This window comes from Trachinotus anak, unplaced genomic scaffold (assembly GCF_046630095.1).
Source record: "Trachinotus anak isolate AG129_WGS33_773 ecotype Australia unplaced genomic scaffold, CSIRO_AGI_Tana_v1 ptg000023l, whole genome shotgun sequence".
In the NCBI taxonomy this organism is placed as follows: domain Eukaryota; kingdom Metazoa; phylum Chordata; class Actinopteri; order Carangiformes; family Carangidae; genus Trachinotus; species Trachinotus anak.
Window position 1 is genome coordinate 4,433,118 of NW_027273874.1, and position 20,471 is coordinate 4,453,588.

A 20,471-nucleotide genomic window follows, 5' to 3' on the forward strand; every position below is an offset into this window, starting at 1 on the left:
CCATGTGTTGGAACTGTATAGTTCATACGAAGTTACTCTGATGTTACAGAAAAAGCTCTTTTCCAGGTCTTTTGTTACTACAATAAAAAACTATCAATTTTCTCCTGAGTAGCTGGAGAGAGCTACAATAATGTCAGAGGTGTTTGTGTTGTTGTATTTAGATGGAACAGATTATAAAATATGTAAAACGCAACATTTTTGTATGAATGAAAGACGTTCAACTCACGTGATACAGTCAGTCTGATGACATCACTCCACTCTGTTGAGGAAAACAAGTCTTTTCTACCCCTACACCTGTAGCTTCCACTGTGAGACAGAGTAACACTGCTGATCCTGTATTCACTGTGTGATGGAGGTGTGTGTGAGCTGGGTGTTCTCCATTCATACGTCCACTCAGTGTCTCCACCTCCCTGGATCTCACATCTGACAGTGATCTTCTCTCCTCTGTATATCAGAGGCCAGTTTGGTTGCAGGGTCACAGTGACCTTATTGGAAACTGTTCACATAAAAAAACACAGTTAGGATTCTGATAGAAACATAAATTCAAAGGGAAAATCTGATGATGGAAAATGATTTTTGCTGCTATTTCTCATGAGAATCATCTGTTGACAGATTAAAGAACTCAACAGCCACTAGCAACAACATCAGTGAAAGTTACACACAGATGAAAACATGTCGAACAGTGTCTCAAAGAAACAACTTAAAGCAAGAAAATCCTCAGCAAGAAAACAACAACTGTGCATTAAGAGCAGCACTTTCTAAAGAGCTCAAAGGACTTGGTTTCCATGTTTTTCACTCTGTCAGATCCAACAGCCTGAGAGGAGCAGCTGAAACTCAGCATACAGACAGTGACAGCAGTTCTCCATCAGACTGCTGCTCTTTACACTGACACTGACACACAGCAAACACAACAGGCTGTTTGGCTTCACTTATTTTCTACAACAGTCTGATCGTTCTCTGTAAAGTAAGTTCAAGATGAATAAAGGTGAATGGCAGTGATTTTGTATCTAGAACATATAAGAGAACAGTATCTCCTTTGTCACCTCTTTGTTTGACTTTAAAAGCGTCATCAGGAGCAGGTGGAGGTGTTAGAAAACAACAGAGAATAAATACCATCTGTTTGCTGAGCTGCATCAGATAACCTGATGTGTCACAGGTCAAACTGTTTGTCAGACTGAACATCAACACACATCAAACTCCTCAACGTCATGGAAACAACTTCAGCTTCTGACAAGATGTTCAATGACTGTTTAAGTAGGTTTGTAGTTGGATGTTTCAGTGTTTACTTTGGACAGTTATTTCTGTCTTGTTATTGATATTCTACTGCACAAATCAATGTGTTTTCTCCATGAGTTGTCTGACTTAGCTTTTCTTTGCTAACACTCATATTTGCAGTGATGGACTGAAGGATGACAAAACATTTACAAACACAGTAACAAGCAGACAAACTCTTCTAGATGATATAAATACAGTGAGAGGCAGGAAGCTTCTTCCAGTCTCGTCTTGAATCTGAGCTCAACATGAAGAGGGATTAACGCTCTGTTCTCACCTTCATCACAACAGTAGGAGCTACTGACACATGATCATTGTGTTGGTTCTTTTTTGCTGTTGGTATCAAAATGTCTCTTTGTTACACTACTGATGAACAGAAGAACAGATTTAAAGAGTGAATGTTGTTTTACTCCACAACAAATAACTAAACTCACCAGTTTCCTCAACGGTGACTTTATTGCTTTCTTGTGTGAAGAGCTCTGGTTCTCCTCTCCCTCCTCTGCACGTGTAGATGCCTCCTTGTGTTATGACTGTTTCTGGTTCGTCTGTTTCTCCTACAGTCTCAGCTTTAGAAGAGTCAGAGGTTCGTCTGAACCAGGAGTATTTCCAGCCATCAGAGCCGTCCACAGAGCAGGTCAGTGTCACTCTGCCCCCTGCTGGTATCACTGTCCTGTCTGCTGTCAGAGTGGCCGTGGGTTCACTTCCTGTTGAGATCAGAGCAAAAAAAAAAGTAAATCAATAATTACAATGTGATTTTCTTCAGGAAAGTGATTTTGTTTAATTATATTACGTTCTATAAAAGTAAAGAACTGTCAACATTACACAAAACTTTTACCAGAATTTATTCAAATGATCACACTGAACATCCACTTAGTCATTTAGATTTTACCAGCAAATAAAAGATAGTGACTGTGTTCCACTGAAAACACAGTTTATTACTGATCCAACTGGAGAGGACTGGATCAGTGATGAGATGATCAATGTTTAAACTTGTCCTGTTTAGATCAGTGAAAACATGAAGAAACATGACATTTTCATAATGAATGAAAGAAAATCCAACTCACGTGATACAGTCAGTCTGATGACATCACTCCACCCTGTGAAGGAATAACCACTTCTACCCCTACACCTGTAGTCTCCTGTGTCAGACTCAGCAGCTCTGCTGATCCTGTATTCACTGTGTGATGGAGGTGTGTGTGAGCTGGGTGTTCTCCATTCATACGTCCACTCAGTGTCTCCACCTCCCTGGATCTCACATCTGACAGTGATCTTCTCTCCTCTGTATATCAGAGGCCAGTTTGGTTGTAGAGTCACAGTGACCTTATTGGAAACTGTTGATAAAAACACACAGTAAGAAAACAACAAAGTTAAACAACTAAGTATAAGATAAAATCAAACACAGAGGTTTGTAGTAAGATTTCTACTGATAAAAATACAAAAATTATTCAACTAAAACACAAACAGGTGAAAAACTAAAACATGAAAACACATCAAACAAAGTGTTTCTAAAAAAAATTCAAACCAACAAAAGGATCAGATCAGAAAACAACTATTTCATGAACAACAAAACTTTCTCAAGTTTATCAAAATGGATTCATGAAAGAGAAACTGAAAACATTTTATAAACACACACACACACACGCACACACACACACAACACACACGTACACTCACACAGACACACACCAGCTGGAGGAAACTCAGCTCAATCATGGGGCTGTGTTGTGTTCAAGAACCAAGACAATTTCATGTTCACACAACCTGCAGAGAGACTGACATGTTGTGTTTTTCCATCCTCAGGATTAAGAGCTGCTGCTCTATTTTCATTTATCCATTAAAATTCTCCTGTTTCCCTCTTGACACCAAATGACTCTTTTTTAAACTACTGACAACAGATTTGAACAGAACAGTGAATATTAAATGACTAAACTCACCAGTTTTCAGAATGAGGACTTCATTACTGGGCTCTGTGAGGATCACTGGGTCTCCTCTCCTTCCTCTGCAGAGGTACAGACCTCCCTCTGAGACAACCAGATCTCTGCGTGGTTCAACAGCTCTTACTGGATCAGCTACTGAAGAGTGTGAGACACGTCTGAACCAGTCGTATCTCCAGTCATCAGAGTCGTCCACAGAGCAGGTCAGTGTCACTCTGCCCCCTGCTGGTATGGTTGTTGTTGAGGATGGTGTCACAGTGGCCTTGGGTTGATCAGCTGTTCAGATTGGACCAAAAGAAACAAATAAATGACTGGAATAAAAAAAGTCTATTACCATCACATGAAAGTGACAAACAGCACATGACTCTCATTGGTTGATAACTGATTTAGGAAACACAGCAGTTACCATATCTAACTAACTTATTGGAAACTGTTGACAATAACACACAGTAAGAAAACAACTAAACGCATTAAATCCAGTGAAATACAAAGGTGTTTAGCACTTTTTCTACTGATAATTATTGAATGGTTTCATTCAGATGAAAACATTGTGAATCACATGTTAAGGCCGTCGCTGTCACCAGATCACAACCAGGCTGAACAACTATTTTGAAAAGAGCATTTCTGTTGTGAACTTTTCACTGTCTACCTTGACTCTCTCCTGCAGATGATGCCAAGAAGACACTGTGGCAGTCAGCACACATGCTAATAACCTAAGTTCAGTGAGATGATCTGTGCTGCTCACAGGACTGTTGGGACTGACTGTACCTGTGGTGGAGACTCATCAGTGCCCTCTGGTGGCTCACTGCCCTGCCCCATTAAAATCACCAGATGAACGCATGAAAACTAAACCCAGCTGTATGAAGCATGGACATCATTAGGTCTGAAGCCCCCCCAAAATGTTCCTAAGCCCCCCCAGCAATAATTAAAGCAATAATAATAATTTGGATTAAAAAAAAAAAAAAGTAAACAGTGCAGGCATGCACTTAACATAAAGAAGCAAGACTATGAGTTGAAATAAATAATAACACAAGTTGTCATTATTTGATTAAAATGGTCCTTGTGGTTGTTTCCCCTGCTGTACTAGGCAGACAGGCGGGCAGAGGGACCCAGGGGGAAGCTGCATGTCATCTCTTCTCTGTTAAGCAACGTTAAATTTCCATCAACAGTTGGCAGAGTTGTGAAGCAGAAGAAAGATTCATTCATACTTCATTTGTACTGTGTTGTCAAATTTCACTAGGACCTTGAACTAAACTACCAGCAACTAAACTAATTAAGCAACGCACCACATCATTATGTTACCTTCTATTCAATGTATTGGTCGACTGTCTTCAGTCACATTTGGAAGATAAATGCTCCACAACTAATAATACATTCATTCATGAAGCCTATTGAGGTGTGAGGAAAAGTATTTGCTGCACACATTCCCACCTACAACCATGGGGGCTAAGCCCCCCCTGTCTTTCAATCCTAGTGACGTCCCTGGTATGAAGGGAACAGACTCTGGCCTGAGGGTCAGCACAACATTTGGTCTCCATACATGAACACCACAACATGCATACAGCACTACACAGAAAACATAAACACCAACATCAACTGCTCGGAAAAATATGCTGTTTCACACTGTTAGACACTGATCTAGTCTAGTTTAATGATATCATTATATTATTAAAATAAAATGCTTCATACATGATAATATATCAGCACTAAGAGGATGTGATTCAAAATGATATCGTTGATAATAAGTAGGAGACAGATATTAAAGACAATATTTTATTAGTGAGAAACAACAGGAAAGAAAAACAACTGGTTACCTTCAGTCTTTCCATAGAAGAGTGTGTTCAGCACTAAAATAAAGATTGAAACCTCATCAGACATGATCCATCTGACAAACAGTCAAACTCATGATAAACATTTAACAACCAGCTGGAGTTTCAACAGAGGCAGCTCCTGATTATCAACACATTTCTGACATGATATTCTGTAAATCACTAACGAGGCAGGAAACACACAAAACTCTTTAAACTCAAATATATATAATGATATATAACTGGTTGATTTGTGTATTTAGTCCACCACTCTGATCCAAGATCTGCCTCCAAAACTACCACGATGATAAAATCATGATTCTGCCTCTGAAAGTCACAGAATTGGAAAATGACTGATGTACTCACAGAATAATGACAGTACACAGAGCAAAGTGTTCCCCATCTTCACATCCAGCTCTGACCCTGTCGCTCTGCTGCTGGGAAATGATTCCACTTTGTATTAATAACAACAGCACAAAGACAAAGAGAGAAGATCGATGCAAAAGACGAAGAAGAAGTTACGTTCCATACAAATATAAGATAAGAACTTTTCTCAACTCCTCCTTCTGAGTTCGGCCTCTTTGTTCTTCCTTCCGTTTTACACAAAACTCAAACAACATGTCTTTGACCACAGGGCACTTTGACAGGTTTACACTTCCTGCCAATACTTAAATATAGTATATCCGTCTGTCTTTGTGCAAAGGTTGTGTCTGGCCCATGAGGTGTATGTTGTGTGTATCTAGAGTATGTATATGTGTGACTGTAGTGTGTAGGAATGTGCAGTACGTCCTGTATGTGTGTGCTTCATACTCTCCACAGTGTAACTGATATGAAACATGGTCAAAACGTTTCTTCTTTGCTGGAACTGTGTGATCTACCTGCTCATTTTATGATGAAGCCTTGAATTACAACTGTGCAGCAATAACAGCTGCAGAGATAATATTCACCCATCAGCCACAACAAGAAAAAGACAGTTTGTTGTTGCACATCTTCAGAAACTGACAGCACAATGAAGAAAAACTGTCAAATAAACCAAACACTAAAATAAACCACTGCATCTGTTTCGCTCCTGTTGGTATAAAATGACTTGACAACTAGAGCCTAACAAGAATGAAGTCTTATCAGCTGGGGTGACAGACAAGTTCTTCCTCACACATGAAGATGTGTTGGCATAATAGGAAGAATTAGAGTCAGCAGCACATTCACACCACACATATTGTGTTTGTAAGTAGAAGAGAAGAAGTGTCATATACTATACAGGACGTGCACAGTGGTAGTCATTAAGTCAAGTGTAATGCACATCAACAGATAACAGCAATTTCTTTAATACAGTGACTGGTGGTGAGGTTAAGATGTGCACGTTCAGTATTTATCTCTCAGTCTGAAACATCATCAGAAGACAACAGGTTCAGTTAGAGCCAGAAAGTTGAGTTTGTGGAAATTTGACATGACGTTCCCACACTGTTCTTCATCTTGAACACTCCCTCTGGCCTCTGTGTGGTATATGTATAACCCACTAGGTGTGAAACACGTCATCTGACTGACAGCACATTAAACTAAAGACTATTTCCTCATTTTCAGTGCTGCAGCTCCAAATAAAACTGTTGGTCGTTGTTTCCTGTGAAGAGATGGTGCAGATGAGCCTGTAGCTGAATGAACAGTCTGGGTGACTCTAGAATGATTTTGTTTTAATGTCATGTTTCATGGGCTGCTGACACAGGAGAGTGTGTCAGCCTGTCAACAGGCACATGCATTATTATTGTTTTTGACAGTGATGTTGGAGAAGGGGCGGCACGGTGGTGCAGTGGTTAGTGCTGTTGCCTCACAGCAAGAAGGTTCTGGGTTTGAACTCCAGGCCTGGGGCCTTTCTGTGTCTGTGTGGGTTCCCTCCGATACTCCCACAGTCCAAAGACGTGCACATTAGGTTGATTGGTGACTCTAAACTGCTCGTAGCTGTGAATGTGAGCGTGAATGGTTGTTTGTGTCTATATGTCAGTCCCGTGACAGGCTGGCGTCCTGTCCAGGGTGCACCCCTGCTGTCAGAGAAGGACTGTCTTGCATTCATCAGTTAAAACTTGAAAGTTCAAAAGTCTCTCTTTATGTCATAATACATCTGGATATTTGTTTTCCATCACCTGCGCTCAGCTTTTTAAATCTATTTTTGTGGGCTGAAAACTGGTGAAATGGATGAAAGATATTTGCAGTTTCACATGTAGCCTGCTGCTACAGTAGCCTCAGAAATAAGATGCATGAAGGGAAATAATCAAACATTGAAAATAACCATCCATGTGTCTGAACTCCACTGTGTTACAAATATTTATTAGCAACTAGAGTCTAAGAAGAAGTGAGCCCAACCACTGCTCATCAGCACAAGAATAACATCCAGCTTCCCTTTAACACCTCCACCTCCTTTACATGCCACCTCAACTGAGTCATCAGGTCACACTGACCTTTTCACTGTAGTTACAGAATTAAACTTCAAGTCATTTGCAGTCGGTGATTTTCAACCTAAACAACATTATTCCTTTGTAGGCAGAGCTGTGTGCTGTCAACTGATGACATAAAACAAGTGGTTTGGCTTGAGGTGGAGTCTGGAGTAAGGTCCACTACATTATTTCATACACATGGAGACATTTCTGGCTGCTTACATTAAAATCACAGCTTTTCTTCTTTTGTGCTGTTTCCTGTTCTTCTTGAAGAAAAAGTAACATGGCTGTATTCAGGTGCAGGTCTGATCTTACAAACGTCTTCAAATGTCTTTGAGCTGCACTCACAGTTCAAACTGCAGCATGAAGACAGAAGAAAAGCTACAGAGACCAGCAGTGACTCAATAAGGAGCTGAGGTCATTGCTGCTGATTGTGACTGTAGACTGTGTATTGTGACACATGGTGGCAGTGCTGTGTGTAACAAAACAACATACTGGAAGTAGACAGGACAACGAGGAAGCAGCAAGAGCAGCACAAGAGACACAGATTGATGGATGACAGAATATCACTCACTCAAATACAGTGTGCTGCAACCACAATAAAGATGAAGAAGAAGAGCTCACTGTTGGTCTACATCTTACTGTGAATAAATAATAAAGAAATAACTAATAAAAATAAATCCTGCTATTGTTAGCTTGTTAGCAGGAGGTATCGTGACCTGCACCATTACTTAGTCATTTCTGAGCTCCATCTCTGGCCTTTCTCACCTAAATTCAGATGTGGACTATAAACCTTCCTGTCGTGTTTGGGTCAAATCTGACCAATTTACAACTTAAAACACTCATATTCTGTCCACTGCATGTGCGTGACTGCACTGAGTAACAGATAGCTAAACAATTGGTGTGGCGTGAAGGCGAAAGGATGACTCAGACGTAGAAGTAGGACGTTTACTGTTGGTCTTTGTCAGCAGCTTTACATAGCCAGACACTCTCTTGTGAAACTAAAAATAAAAATACAGAAAACATTTTTATGAACATTACATTGTTGTTTGAAAGAAGTTACATAAAATGAATTGTACAAATATAAAACTCACAAACAAAGTTTCTCCAGGGCTCAACGGTGGTGGATTAACAGGAGGGATGCTTCTCTGGAGCACATTTCCATTAACCATGTAAAATGGCCGATATGACCTGACCTTGCCATGTGACTTTAGCAACCAATGGAAATGACAAAAGTTTCAAAATAAAAGAACATCTTTCACAATAAAGTTAGTCACTGCTGAGCTACATCACACTCCCCGTCTGGTATTGAACACCATACCACTATTGATTACTAAATAAGTCTACCAGACATTAGAAACAATCCAAGGAGCTATCCATGGTAGAAGCTTAGGAAGACATAAGTACAACCACTTCAGTTACTGGCCTGAAGAAGGTCTTAACAGTCCCGCCTTTGGTGACCTTTAACTCAAGCTTTCTGACCTTTCCATCACTGCCAGAGTGAGTCTTGGTGACGAGAGCCATCGGCCAAAGGTTCCTTTTTACCTGAGTGTCTCTGAGTAGCACCAGATCTCCCTCTTTGACATTGGGATGTGCATCCTGCCACTTGCTTCGAGTTTGGAGAGTGGAGAGATATTCTCGCCTCCATCTTTCCCAGAAGGCATTTGCCAAGTGCTGAACGCGTTTCCACTGTTGACGATAAAGAACTGCGTTTTCGAAGGATCCTGGTGGAGGAAGAGGGGTGCAGACTTTCTGCGTCATTATCATCATTGGCGTCAGAAGACAAGGTGAGTCTGCATCCATCGTGATGGGTGTGAGAGGTCTTGCATTTATTATTGCCGAAACCTCAGCCATGAGGGTTGAAAGCACTTCGTGTGTGAGATGTGAAGGGCTGACCTGAGATAGCATAGAGTCAAGGATCCGTCTTGAAACTCCGATCATTCTCTCCCACACTCCTCCCATGTGGGAAGAGTGTGGTGGGTTAAACAACCATGTACATCCTTCCTCACTGAGATACTTTGATATGTCACTCTCATCTTGCAGGAGGATTTGCAGCTCTTTGCAGGCTCCTTTAAAGTTTGTGCCACAGTCGGGCCGAATCACCTTTGCAGGACCACGGACAGCAAAAAGGCGGCGTAGAGCATTAATAAAGCTTGATGTGTCCATTGACTCTATAAGCTCAATATGCACAGCACGTATGCCAAGGCATGTAAAGAGTACCGCCCACCTTTTACTGTCCGCTGCCCCTCCTCGGGTACGACGAGTGGAGATGGTCCAGGGGCTGAACACGTCCAGGCCCACGTTTGTAAAAGGGGGTTCCATGCTGAGACGATCTGATAGTAGATCTGCCATCTGTTGTTCTGCTAGCTTGCCACGAAGTTTGTTGCATGTGACACACTTGCGTAGAATTTTAGTGATGCATCTTTTTGCCCCCATGATCCAGATGCCGGCTGTACGGATTGCTCCCTCAGTGAAGACTCTACCTTGATGTTGGACTCTTTCATGGTAGTGGGTCATGAGTAAAGTAGCAACATGGCTGCGGCCAGGAATGACAAGCGGGTGTTTCTCCTCTATATCAAGTGGAGCATGCTGGAGCCGACCCCCTATCCGCAGGAGTTGTTTTTCATCAAGGCTAGGGTTGAGCTTTCTCAGGGGGCTGTGTTTAGGAATAACTTGTCCTTTCACCAAACAAGACACTTCAGCTTTGTATGCCTCTTTTTGCACACATCCAATGATGACAGCTTTTGCTTGTGCCAATGCATCAGCTGTGTGAGACAATGATGCCAACCACTGCATTCTTGTTTAGCACTGGTGTTCTCTGGCCCAAAGGACTGAACAACATGGATGAGAGAGGCCATACCTCTGAGAAGAGATCGCCATGTAGAAAATCTTTCAAACCGATGCGAACCGAGGCCTCTGTCAGATTCAGTAGCAGTGATGGAGTGGCATCGAACCTCCACATCTGAGTCTGGTTCTACGAGGTCATAGGCGTCCTCAGTGATCTTGGTCTCTACAGGACGCGTCAGAAGCCCCGGACCTGTGAACCAGATGGTGTCTGAGAGTTTAGCTGCAGACACTGACCTGGTGGCAACATCTGCAGGGTTCTGGGTGGTCGGGACATAATGCCACTGCTCTGGACGTGTGGATTTCCTTATTCGTTCCACTCTGTTGCTGACATACACATAAAACCTTCTGGTTTCATTATAGATATATCCCAACACGACCTTGCTGTCAGTGTAGAACTGAAGATTGTTGGGGTCGATGTCCAGCTCACTCACAACTAGTTCAGCGACCTCCACTGCCAGGACGGCAGCACCTAACTCAAGCCTGGGAACAGTATGGGCAGATGTCGGAGCCAACTTGGCTTTCCCTATGATGAAACCTACGTGGCACCTTCCTTCACCATCTGTCACCTTGAGATATGCCACTGCTGCAATGGCCTTAACAGAAGCGTCGGAAAAAACGTGGACTTCTGTACGTTGAGCAGTGGCGAGGCAGGCAGGGGTGTAGGCTCTAGGGATTTCAAGCTGTTCTAGACTTTGCAGCGAGTCTCTCCAAACAATCCATTCCATCTCCTTGTCCGCTGAGAGAGGAGCATCCCAGTCGCTGACATCACTTGTAAGCTGTCGGAGTAAGTGCTTCCCTTGGATGATAACAGGAGCAACAAGACCAAGTGGATCGAAAAGGCTGTTAATAGTTGCAAGCACTCCTCTGCGTGTGAATGGCTTTTCACTGTTCCCAACACGGTACGTGAAGGCATCCTTGACTAAGTCCCAACTTAATCCAAGACTGCGTTGCACAGGAGGTGAGTAGGTGTCCAAATCGAGGTCCCTCAAATCCTTTGCATGGTCTGTTGATGGAAATGCCTGCATAACAGCTGGGCAGTTTGATGATATTTTATGGAGTCTCAGGTTGGAGATGGCAAGCATATCTTGGGCTGCTTTCAGGAGATCAATGGCTGCACTTGCAGACGGCAGTGACTTGAGTCCGTCGTCGACGTAAAAGTCTCGGTATATGAACTGCTTTGTGTCTTCACCAAACTCGTCTTCTCCATGTAGAGCCGCTCGACGTAGCCCATAGATAGCAACAGCCGGAGAAGGACGATTGCCAAACACATGGACTCTCATTCTATATTCCACAACTTCTTTGGTGATATCGTTGTCTTTGAACCACAGGAATCTGAGGAAGTTGCGATGATCCTCCCTGACAATGAAACTGTGGAACATTTGTTCAATATCTGCCATGATGGCTACCTGCTCGCGCCTAAACCGTATCAGTACTCCCAGCAAGCTGTTATTTAAATCTGGACCTGTTAGCAGGACATCGTTAAGTGAGATGCCTTGATGTGAAGCGCTGGAGTCGAACACGACTCGGATTTGGTCAGGCTTGCGTGGGTGATACACACCAAAACTGGGAAGGTACCAGCATTCTTCTCCATCATGCAGAGGTGGTGCTAATTCAGCGTGATTTTGATCCATGATTTTCTGCATGAAAGCCAGAAAATGACTCTTCATGTCGGGTTTCCTTTCAAAAGTGCGGCAAAGGTTGATGAAGCGGGAGAGAGCTTGTTCTCTGTTGTTGGGGAGCCGTGGCCTTGGTGTGCGAAAGGGAAGCGGAGCCACCCAACTGTTAGCATCATTCATAAACATCTCTCTATTCATCAACTGAATAAACCGTCTGTCCTCAATGGATGGAGCAACCTTGTTGTCGTCCTCTGTTCTTTCGAAGATCTTGCTTCCCAGTGAATGATCTCCAGTGTTCTGAACTGGGCTGTCAGTGGAGTGAAAGCGACTCAGGTTTTGACAGTTGAGAGGTTTATTGCTTGGACCCACTGCGAATGTTTCTTTCAAAACCAGGTGGTTAGGACATGCAAAGAAATGAGAGTGGCGTCCATTCTCAAAAACATGAGTCCGGTATGTGCTGGCTCCCTTAGGCCTGTGTGCTGCACCTAAACAGACTTCTCCGACTACAACCCAGCCAAGGTCAAGTTTCTGGGCATAAGGGGCGTTGTTTGGCCCATTACACTGGTCTCTTACCTTATGCACCTGTAAGATATCCCGGCCGAGGAGCAGGAGAATCTGTGCATCGGGTTCAAGCTCAGGGATCAGGTGAGCAATAGGCTTGAGGTGAGAGTGGTGTTCTGCAGCCGCTGGAGTAGGTATCTCTGACCTGTCATCGGGCATATGGTTGCACTCTATGAGAGTGGGAAGAGCCACGCTGAGACTTCCATCCATGGGCTGAGCGATGAAGCCAGTTCCTCTTCTTCCTGACATCTCTGTGACTCCAGCACATGTGCGAAGAGTGTAAGGAGAGTCTGAACCTACAAGGTTGAACAAGTCAAAGAACTCAGACCGAGCGAGAGACCTGTTACTCTGGTCATCGAGTACAGCATAGACCTTGATTGATCTGTTTGGTTGCTCTTTTGAGTGCACCTTTATGAGACAGATTTTTGAGCAAGAGCGAGACGTGTTGGATTCGCCACACACTTCTGTGCATTTGGAGATTATGTCAGGAGACCCTTCTTGCTTTTGCTCCCCGCCATGCTCTGAGTCTGGCTCTTTAGGGGTCCACGGAGCCGGTCCTGGATGTAATGCTGCCACATGCTTATTGCTGTCACACTCTTTGCATTCAATGATCGTTTTGCAGTCCTTAGCCATGTGATCAGTTGATGCACAGCATCTGAAACAAACTCCACACTCCTTGAGAAATGCTTTGCGTTCTTCTATTGGCATAGCTCGAAAGCCTCTGCATCTTTTGAGCGGATGAGGCTTCTTGTGAATCGGACACTGTCTGTTGACATCCAGGTTGCTGCTGAGGGTATCTACACATTTGGTGGTAGGTATGGGCGTAATCTCTGTTTTGTGTGATGAAACTTGGCCTCTAGATGTAGCATACCTCTTCACAGGGTTGTCTGTCTTCACTGGTGCAGTGCTGGATGAGCTGAGTGTGAAACTTGGATCATTGCGGATCTGAGCCTCTCTCGAGACGAAGTTCACAAAGAATGAGAATGGCGGAAACTGAACTTGATTCTGTATTTTGTACGAGCTACCTTGTGATATCTACTTCTCCTGAAGTGCATACGGCAATTTCTCCACGATTGGGTTAACACCCCGAGATGTGTCCAAATAAGCAAGACCAGGTAAGTAACCTTCTAGTTTCGCTGACTCCAACTCCTTTAGCAGATCGCCAAGTTCTCTCAATTTCAGGGGGTCTTTGTTTCCAATCCTAGGGAACCTCTCAAGCTTGTCCAAAAGAGCCTTCTCAATCGTTTTAGGAGAACCATAGCACTCTTCCAGACGCATCCAGGCCATCCTGAGCCCAGCCTCAGGGTCACTGACATTAACAGCTCTGATTCTCCTGACCTGTTCTGATGACTGAGGGCCCAACCACTTCGCTAGAAGGTCGAGCTCTTCGTTGCAGGTAAGTCTCAGTCCATGTATGGCGTTCATGAAGGTTGATTTCCATCCCCAGTAGTTGTCTGGTCTGTCGTCAAACTTGATCATCCCAGAAGTCACAAGCTCACGTCGAGCCATATAAATAGCGAAATCATTCATACCTGTATGATCAGGCACATATGGCTGTGGCGCATGCATCTTGAGTGGGGTTGTGTGTGTTTGAGGTCCCCTCATAGGAGACGAACTGTGTGACTGCGTCACGATTGGATGTCGAACAGCTGACTGCTTCATGCTATGTGCTTCAGAGTACCTAGGGTGGTGCTTGACGGAAGAAAGAGTGACATTCGGCCCATCCCCAACCATGTAAGTGGCATGATGAATGCTATCTTGGAGTGGCAGAGCTGGAGAAGCTCCATGAAGCTGATCAGGTGCAGCCCTACCTTCAGGATGAAGTAACGACTGGTGACCAGAACACACTCTGGAGTGGCACTCAACATAGTCGCTTGTTCTTTTCTCTCTGGAGTCACATGGAATACCTGCAATGACCAGCGAGCCTGCTTTAGAGTCCATTTCTGCCACTGCTGCTTCCAAAATCTCTGCTTCAGCTTCTGCAGCTGCGACCTCTCCTTCTTGTCTCAATGCAGTTAAAGCTGCCTCCATGCGCACCTCCTCTACTTTCAGCTGAGCCTTTTCAACCATGAGCTCGGTTTCTCTTTTAACAAAAGTGGAGCGAGCACGCGCTGCCTCTGCCTTGGCACGTGCTTTAGCTGCTACTAAACTAGCTGAAGATTTGCTGGAACTAGCAGATGAAGCAACGCCCGACCTGGTCACATGCGATTTAACAGATGCTGGCTGTGATGGAGCATTCTGCTGATCCTCTGTGTTTCCCTTGTCCATCTTGAATTTGTTGTACACCACTTACTTGGTATGAAGAGCACAAATCTGATGAAGCAAGGTAACAGAGAGCTTTTCCCACTGTGAAAGCTGCGTAGAGCCCGCTGTGATGCTGTTTTTTCACTATTCTGTCCACTGCATGTGCGTGACTGCACTGAGTAACAGATAGCTAAACAATTGGTGTGGCGTGAAGGCGAAAGGATGACTCAGACGTAGAAGTAGGACGTTTACTGTTGGTCTTTGTCAGCAGCTTTACATAGCCAGACACTCTCTTGTGAAACTAAAAATAAAAATACAGAAAACATTTTTATGAACATTACATTGTTGTTTGAAAGAAGTTACATAAAATGAATTGTACAAATATAAAACTCACAAACAAAGTTTCTCCAGGGCTCAACGGTGGTGGATTAACAGGAGGGATGCTGCTCTGGAGCACATTTCCATTAACCATGTAAAATGGCCGATATGACCTGACCTTGCCATGTGACTTTAGCAACCAATGGAAATGACAAAAGTTTCAAAATAAAAGAACATCTTTCACAATAAAGTTAGTCACTGCTGAGCTACATCACAACTCATAAATATTGTGTTTTACATGTGATTGCCTCAAGGCCTTATGATATCCTCCACACTATGCACTTGAACATATAAAAGTGATGATCACCTCTTTCATTGAATTTTGAGTGTTTTAATCAACCTTGTTACACCTGTGGTGTTCCCGGTCAAAAGTGACCGCCATAGGAAATGAATGGTTATCCAGACTATATTCATCCATCAGACAGAAAACATCCCCATACACACCACCCCAACTCACTCACTCACTCACTCACTCACACGCACATTTCAGACTGAACAATGTCTTTTGCGGGTACACATCTCTTTCCCGCGCTTATGTGCCGATCCTCCCAGGTGAACCACACCTTCCAGACTAATCAATGTATCATCTTCACACAGACCCCATATATATAGCTTGATGTTTGCCTTGCACTCCTTTTACTCTGAGCACAATGAGTAGGCGACTGACCAAGCGGTTCTCTGTCAAAGAGGTTCTGGTCCAGGTTTTTGGACATGATGAAGAGGGCACTGAAATTGAACCAGAGATAGAGGAGGATGTCTCGGAAGTGGAAGACAACACAGATTTTGATCCAGACTTTGAGGAGACTGACCAGTCAACAGATGGAGAGGGAGAGGCACCTGAAGAACAGGCACCTGAGGAGACATTCCAGTCCAAGAGTGGACACTTGCTCTGGTCTTCATCCCCCCAGGACAGAGGAAGAAGAGCGAGAGTGGAAAACATCATAAAGTTGACGCCAGGGCCAACACGGTATGTGACATCTCATGTGGATGACATCAAGTCCAGCTTCCATCTCTTTTTACCAGAGTCCATTGAGGGAATTATACTGGAGATGACAAACCTGGAGGGGAAGCGTGTGTTTGGGGACACCTGGAGAGAAATCGACCTGGTAGACCTCCAAGCCTACATAGGTCTGTTGATTTTCGCAGGAGTATATCGCTCAAACAATGAGGCTACAAAAAGTCTGTGGGATGCAGAGTCTGGCAGGCCTATATTCCGGGCAACTATGTCCTTACAACAGTTTCATGTCCTTTCAAGAATTATTGGATTTGATAACAGAGATACACAACCCGTCCGCTGGCGAAATGACAAACTGGCTGCCATCAGGAACATTTGGGACACGTGGGTGGAGCGCCTATCACTTATGTACAATCCAGGCCCTGAGGTGATAGTTGATGAGCGCCTGGTTCCTGTCAGAGGTCGCTGTTCCTTCAAGGTGTACATTCCAAGCAAACCCGGGAAATATGGAATAAAGATCTGGGCAGCATGTGACGCCAGGAGCAGCTATGCCTGGAATATGCAGGTAAACATGGGGAAACCCAGTACTGGAAGGGCCGAAAAAAACCAGGGCATGTGTGTTGTGCTGGACATGACAGCCGGTCTCCAAGGGCATAATATCACATGTGACAACTTCTTCACATCATATGCTCTTGGTCAGGAGCTGCTGAAAAGAAAGCTCACCATGGTAGGGACAGTGAGGAAGAACAAGCCTGAACTTCCCCCTGCACTGGTATCGACCAGAGGAAGAGAGGCACTCTCATCAAAATTTGCTTTGACTGACACACACACTCTTGTGTCATATGTTCCCAAGAAGAATAGAAATGTCATCCTGATGAGCACGCTACACAAAAATGCCGCTGTCAGCACCACAGAGGACAGGAAGCCCCTTATGACCCAGGACTACAACAAGAACAAAGGAGGCTACCTTGATAAGGTAATGTAAAGTTTCATCCATCATGCATTTTATTTTATTCTTATTTATGTGAATCATAGCATTTTGTGTACGACAGATTCAATATTGTTCCCAATCTCTTATTTATCGTTCCTTTTATTGCATCTTACTGGTACATACACCTGCAAGCGAATGACAGCCCGCTGGCCTGTGGCACTGTTCCACAACATCCTTGATGTGTCTGCTTTCAACGCATATGTGGTGTGGACAGCCATCCACCCAACCTGGAATCAGGGGAAGAGTTTCAAGAGGAGACTTTTCCTAGCGGAGCTGGGGAAAGCTTTGGTGACTCCTCTTATTCAACGGCGCCAGCACATTCCCCGCACACCAGCCTCTGCCAGTCGGGTTAGGAGTGTGCAAGCCCCAGCCCCAGCCGCTGCCCTGGCTGCTCTCCCCCAACAAGGACATGGGCAGAAAAGGAAGCGCTGTGAGCTCTGTGCCCCTAGAGACAACAAAACAAGCCTGAGATGCTGCAAATGTGATGCCTATGTTTGCAAGGCCCACTCTGACCTGAGTGTCACATGCCACTCATGTGCATGAATTCACACACACGACTTCATGTTGATTTTGGTCTTTGGTTTTCCATTTATTTTTTACATTACATGTTCAGTGCCTATTTGTATTTTCACTGCAGTTATTTTATGTCTAATTCTATAAATTCATGTTAAACACTACTTTCAGACATTGTTCACAGCTAAAGAATGTTGAATAAAAATTTTGTGTTGAAAAATGGTTTTTGTGCTAATTTAAGAGCAGTTAAAACAGACCGGTCAATTTTGACCGGGAACACTAAAGTAAGGGGCGGGAGGTGAACACGACAGGTGCACTAGTCAACGTTTGTAAGAGAAAATCCAACCATGATTGTTCACTTGACTTTATTATATTTATTTACAAACCCACTGCTTTTAGTAGGAAAAATGAGATAAAGAAGAAAGAAAAACAATACAGTACAATGTAAAATATATTACATTAAATATCATATAAATAGAATTTATCATTATATATATTATAACAACCTGTGACCCGGTTCAGATAAGCGGTTAAGAAAATGGATGGATGGATGGATGGATTATACAACAATCACATAAAGTGGCTCAGTTTGTAAATATAAACTTCTACAAAGTTGTCACAACTCTGATGCTTGTCTTGTTCATATTTTTGTAGGATAACAAGTGAATCTATTTCTAATGTTCATCTGCACTTTGTCCAAATGACAAATACAGTTATACAAAAAAATTCCTTATCATTGCCTGACATGTACAGTAAAGTACATTTATGCTGGTTAACAGGTGACCAACACTGTAAAATCCTGTCATTCTCAGTGTGACCTTGCAGTGACTGGAGGTCTCTGCCTGCTGCTCTTTTTACTCCTACATGATGATGAGCAGGACTCAGGGACTAACAGTCACTTTTCATCAGGTGGGGACATGTGAGACTCAGGGAAAAGTGAGTAACCTTCAGTATATCATTTTTGATACTGACAAGAATTACGTGTCATTTTATAAGTTATAACTTATAAGTTTTATAAGTTATCTGTAAGATAGTGAGTATTTTTTTCTGTTATTACTTAACTCTGATTGAACTTAAAACTGATGTTTAAATCAGCACCACATGATGAACATACTCAACAACAGGGGGAAATATAACCACAGAGAAACAATATACATTTGATATGCATTAATAAGCAAAATGCCAAAAGTCCATGAATTTATATCAAGCTTTTTAAAAAACATAATCTGCTGTTCAGCTGCACAAAATGTCTGTTTTTTTATGTTGTCATCCACGTCTCTCTTGTTTTGTTGATGATGTTCATCTTTTTATGGACCTGGAACAAAATCACAATAAACAGCTGGAAAACTGAGACATCCTATCTGACATGATATGAAACATCATTTATATCATTGAAAACAAACATGATACATTGAGAAAAATATTACAATTTCTATGTGGAATCAGGAAAATAATTTCAAATAATACAATAAAAAAAAAATGAAAACTGGACGTTAAAGAAAGGATTTAGATGTGAGAGACTTGTTAATAAATAAACTGAGATAACTACATCAAAGCTTCCCTTTAAGAATGTCCTCCATTACACATACTGTCTGATGGTGAAGTTTACAAAACTTTTTTGTAAAAAGTACATTTGAATTAAATGATGATAAAACAAGATAAATAACTGATGTTAATGTTTGTACCTGTGGCTGAATCTGGATTCACATTAATATAGTCAGAGCTCTCCTCTGCACCATCACACTGACCTGTTAAAATGATCACATGACAGGATTTCATTGTTGTATAAACTTCAACAGGAGATGTGACATTAGTGACATTACTGTCTGGTTGACCTGAAAAATTAATGTTTTCACTAACTTAAATATTAATCACTCCTATATAATTATATACTGCAGCTTCCATCAGCTCAACATTAGTAAAAGTAAAAGTGCTGAACCTTCTCCAGTGTTTTCAGATCCTCTGACTGATTCATAGACGCAGACGTCACCTACAGGTCAGTGAAAATCAAAACAAAGTCACATCAGTCACCTCATGTCTGTGACAGTCATTTGAACTGAAGAACTTCCTGAAGTCACATGTTAAATTACTGAGGTTTGGTTTAACTCCAGCAGCAGAAGGAATGAGGACAGTCTTGGAGAACTGGATGCAAATGGATCTAAATATTTCCTGGTCTCTATCGAATAGAAACTGAGTTAGAAACAGTTGTGAAAGTGTTTGAAGTGAGATGAAAAACTGACCGTGGAGAAGAGAGGAATATACTTGCTGTTGATTTTCATAATGGCTGACTGTTTGGTCTGTAGCAGAGCCCTGATTCCCTCTGTGAGTCTGAGTGAGCCTGAAACACGGAGTTTAAAAAATGTATATTAATAGTAATTAGCAGGAAAGTTTAAAAGTAAAAAATGATAAAGATGTAAAGTGTAGAGCTGCTTTTAAGTTGCAGAGGAGAGAAGCGAGCGTGTTGTTCAAACCTGTGAACACATGGACCTGTAAAAAGCACAGTAGGATTTGTATTGAAAAGTGAACCACTGCTCCATGACATGACGTCAGAACTGATCACAGATTTTTAATAATCAATGTCTCACCTGTTGACTTTCTGCAGCCACACAGCAGCAGGACAATAATCAATACTATTCCAGAAACCAGCCCAACGATCAGAAACACAGGAAATGAAGAACTTTCTGGTCCTGACACCGCTGCTGTAAATATGAAATTTTATTGAAATTAATTATAGTATGAAGCAATGTATTTATATTGGACTTGTCTTAACTGAATTAAAAAATCCATTCAAATAAATGAGATGTAAGTAAAGACAAAACTCTAAAACACACCAAAATCTACAACATGTCCATATAAATATATAATATGTTGACAGTGTTTCTTTGTTCAAAAAAACAAAGCCTAAAATATTTGAATCCCACTCACC

General features: G+C 42.5%; 2 protein-coding genes across 2 annotated transcripts in view; one reads left to right on the forward strand and one right to left on the reverse strand.

Annotated features, from left to right (window-relative positions):
- LOC139606626 (basement membrane-specific heparan sulfate proteoglycan core protein-like) overlaps nt 1-20,471 on the reverse strand; it is a 372,062-nt gene that overhangs the window by 266,199 nt on the left and 85,392 nt on the right. The window lies entirely within an intron of this gene.
- On the forward strand, nt 15,730-17,662 carry LOC139606759 (piggyBac transposable element-derived protein 4-like). Its single transcript, XM_071459081.1, has 2 exons — nt 15,730-17,017; nt 17,141-17,662. Exons 1-2 carry the CDS (start codon nt 15,737-15,739, stop codon nt 17,573-17,575), a joined length of 1,716 nt encoding a protein of 571 aa, XP_071315182.1. The 5' UTR covers nt 15,730-15,736; the 3' UTR covers nt 17,576-17,662.

Coding starts and splice junctions, on each gene's coding strand:
- LOC139606759 (XM_071459081.1), top strand. CDS start 15,737: ATGAGTAGGCGACTGACCAAGCGGTTCTCTGTCAAAGAGGTTCTGGTC. Junction 17,018..17,140: donor AAGGAGGCTACCTTGATAAG/GTAATGTAAAGT, acceptor CTTTTATTGCAT/CTTACTGGTACATACACCTG.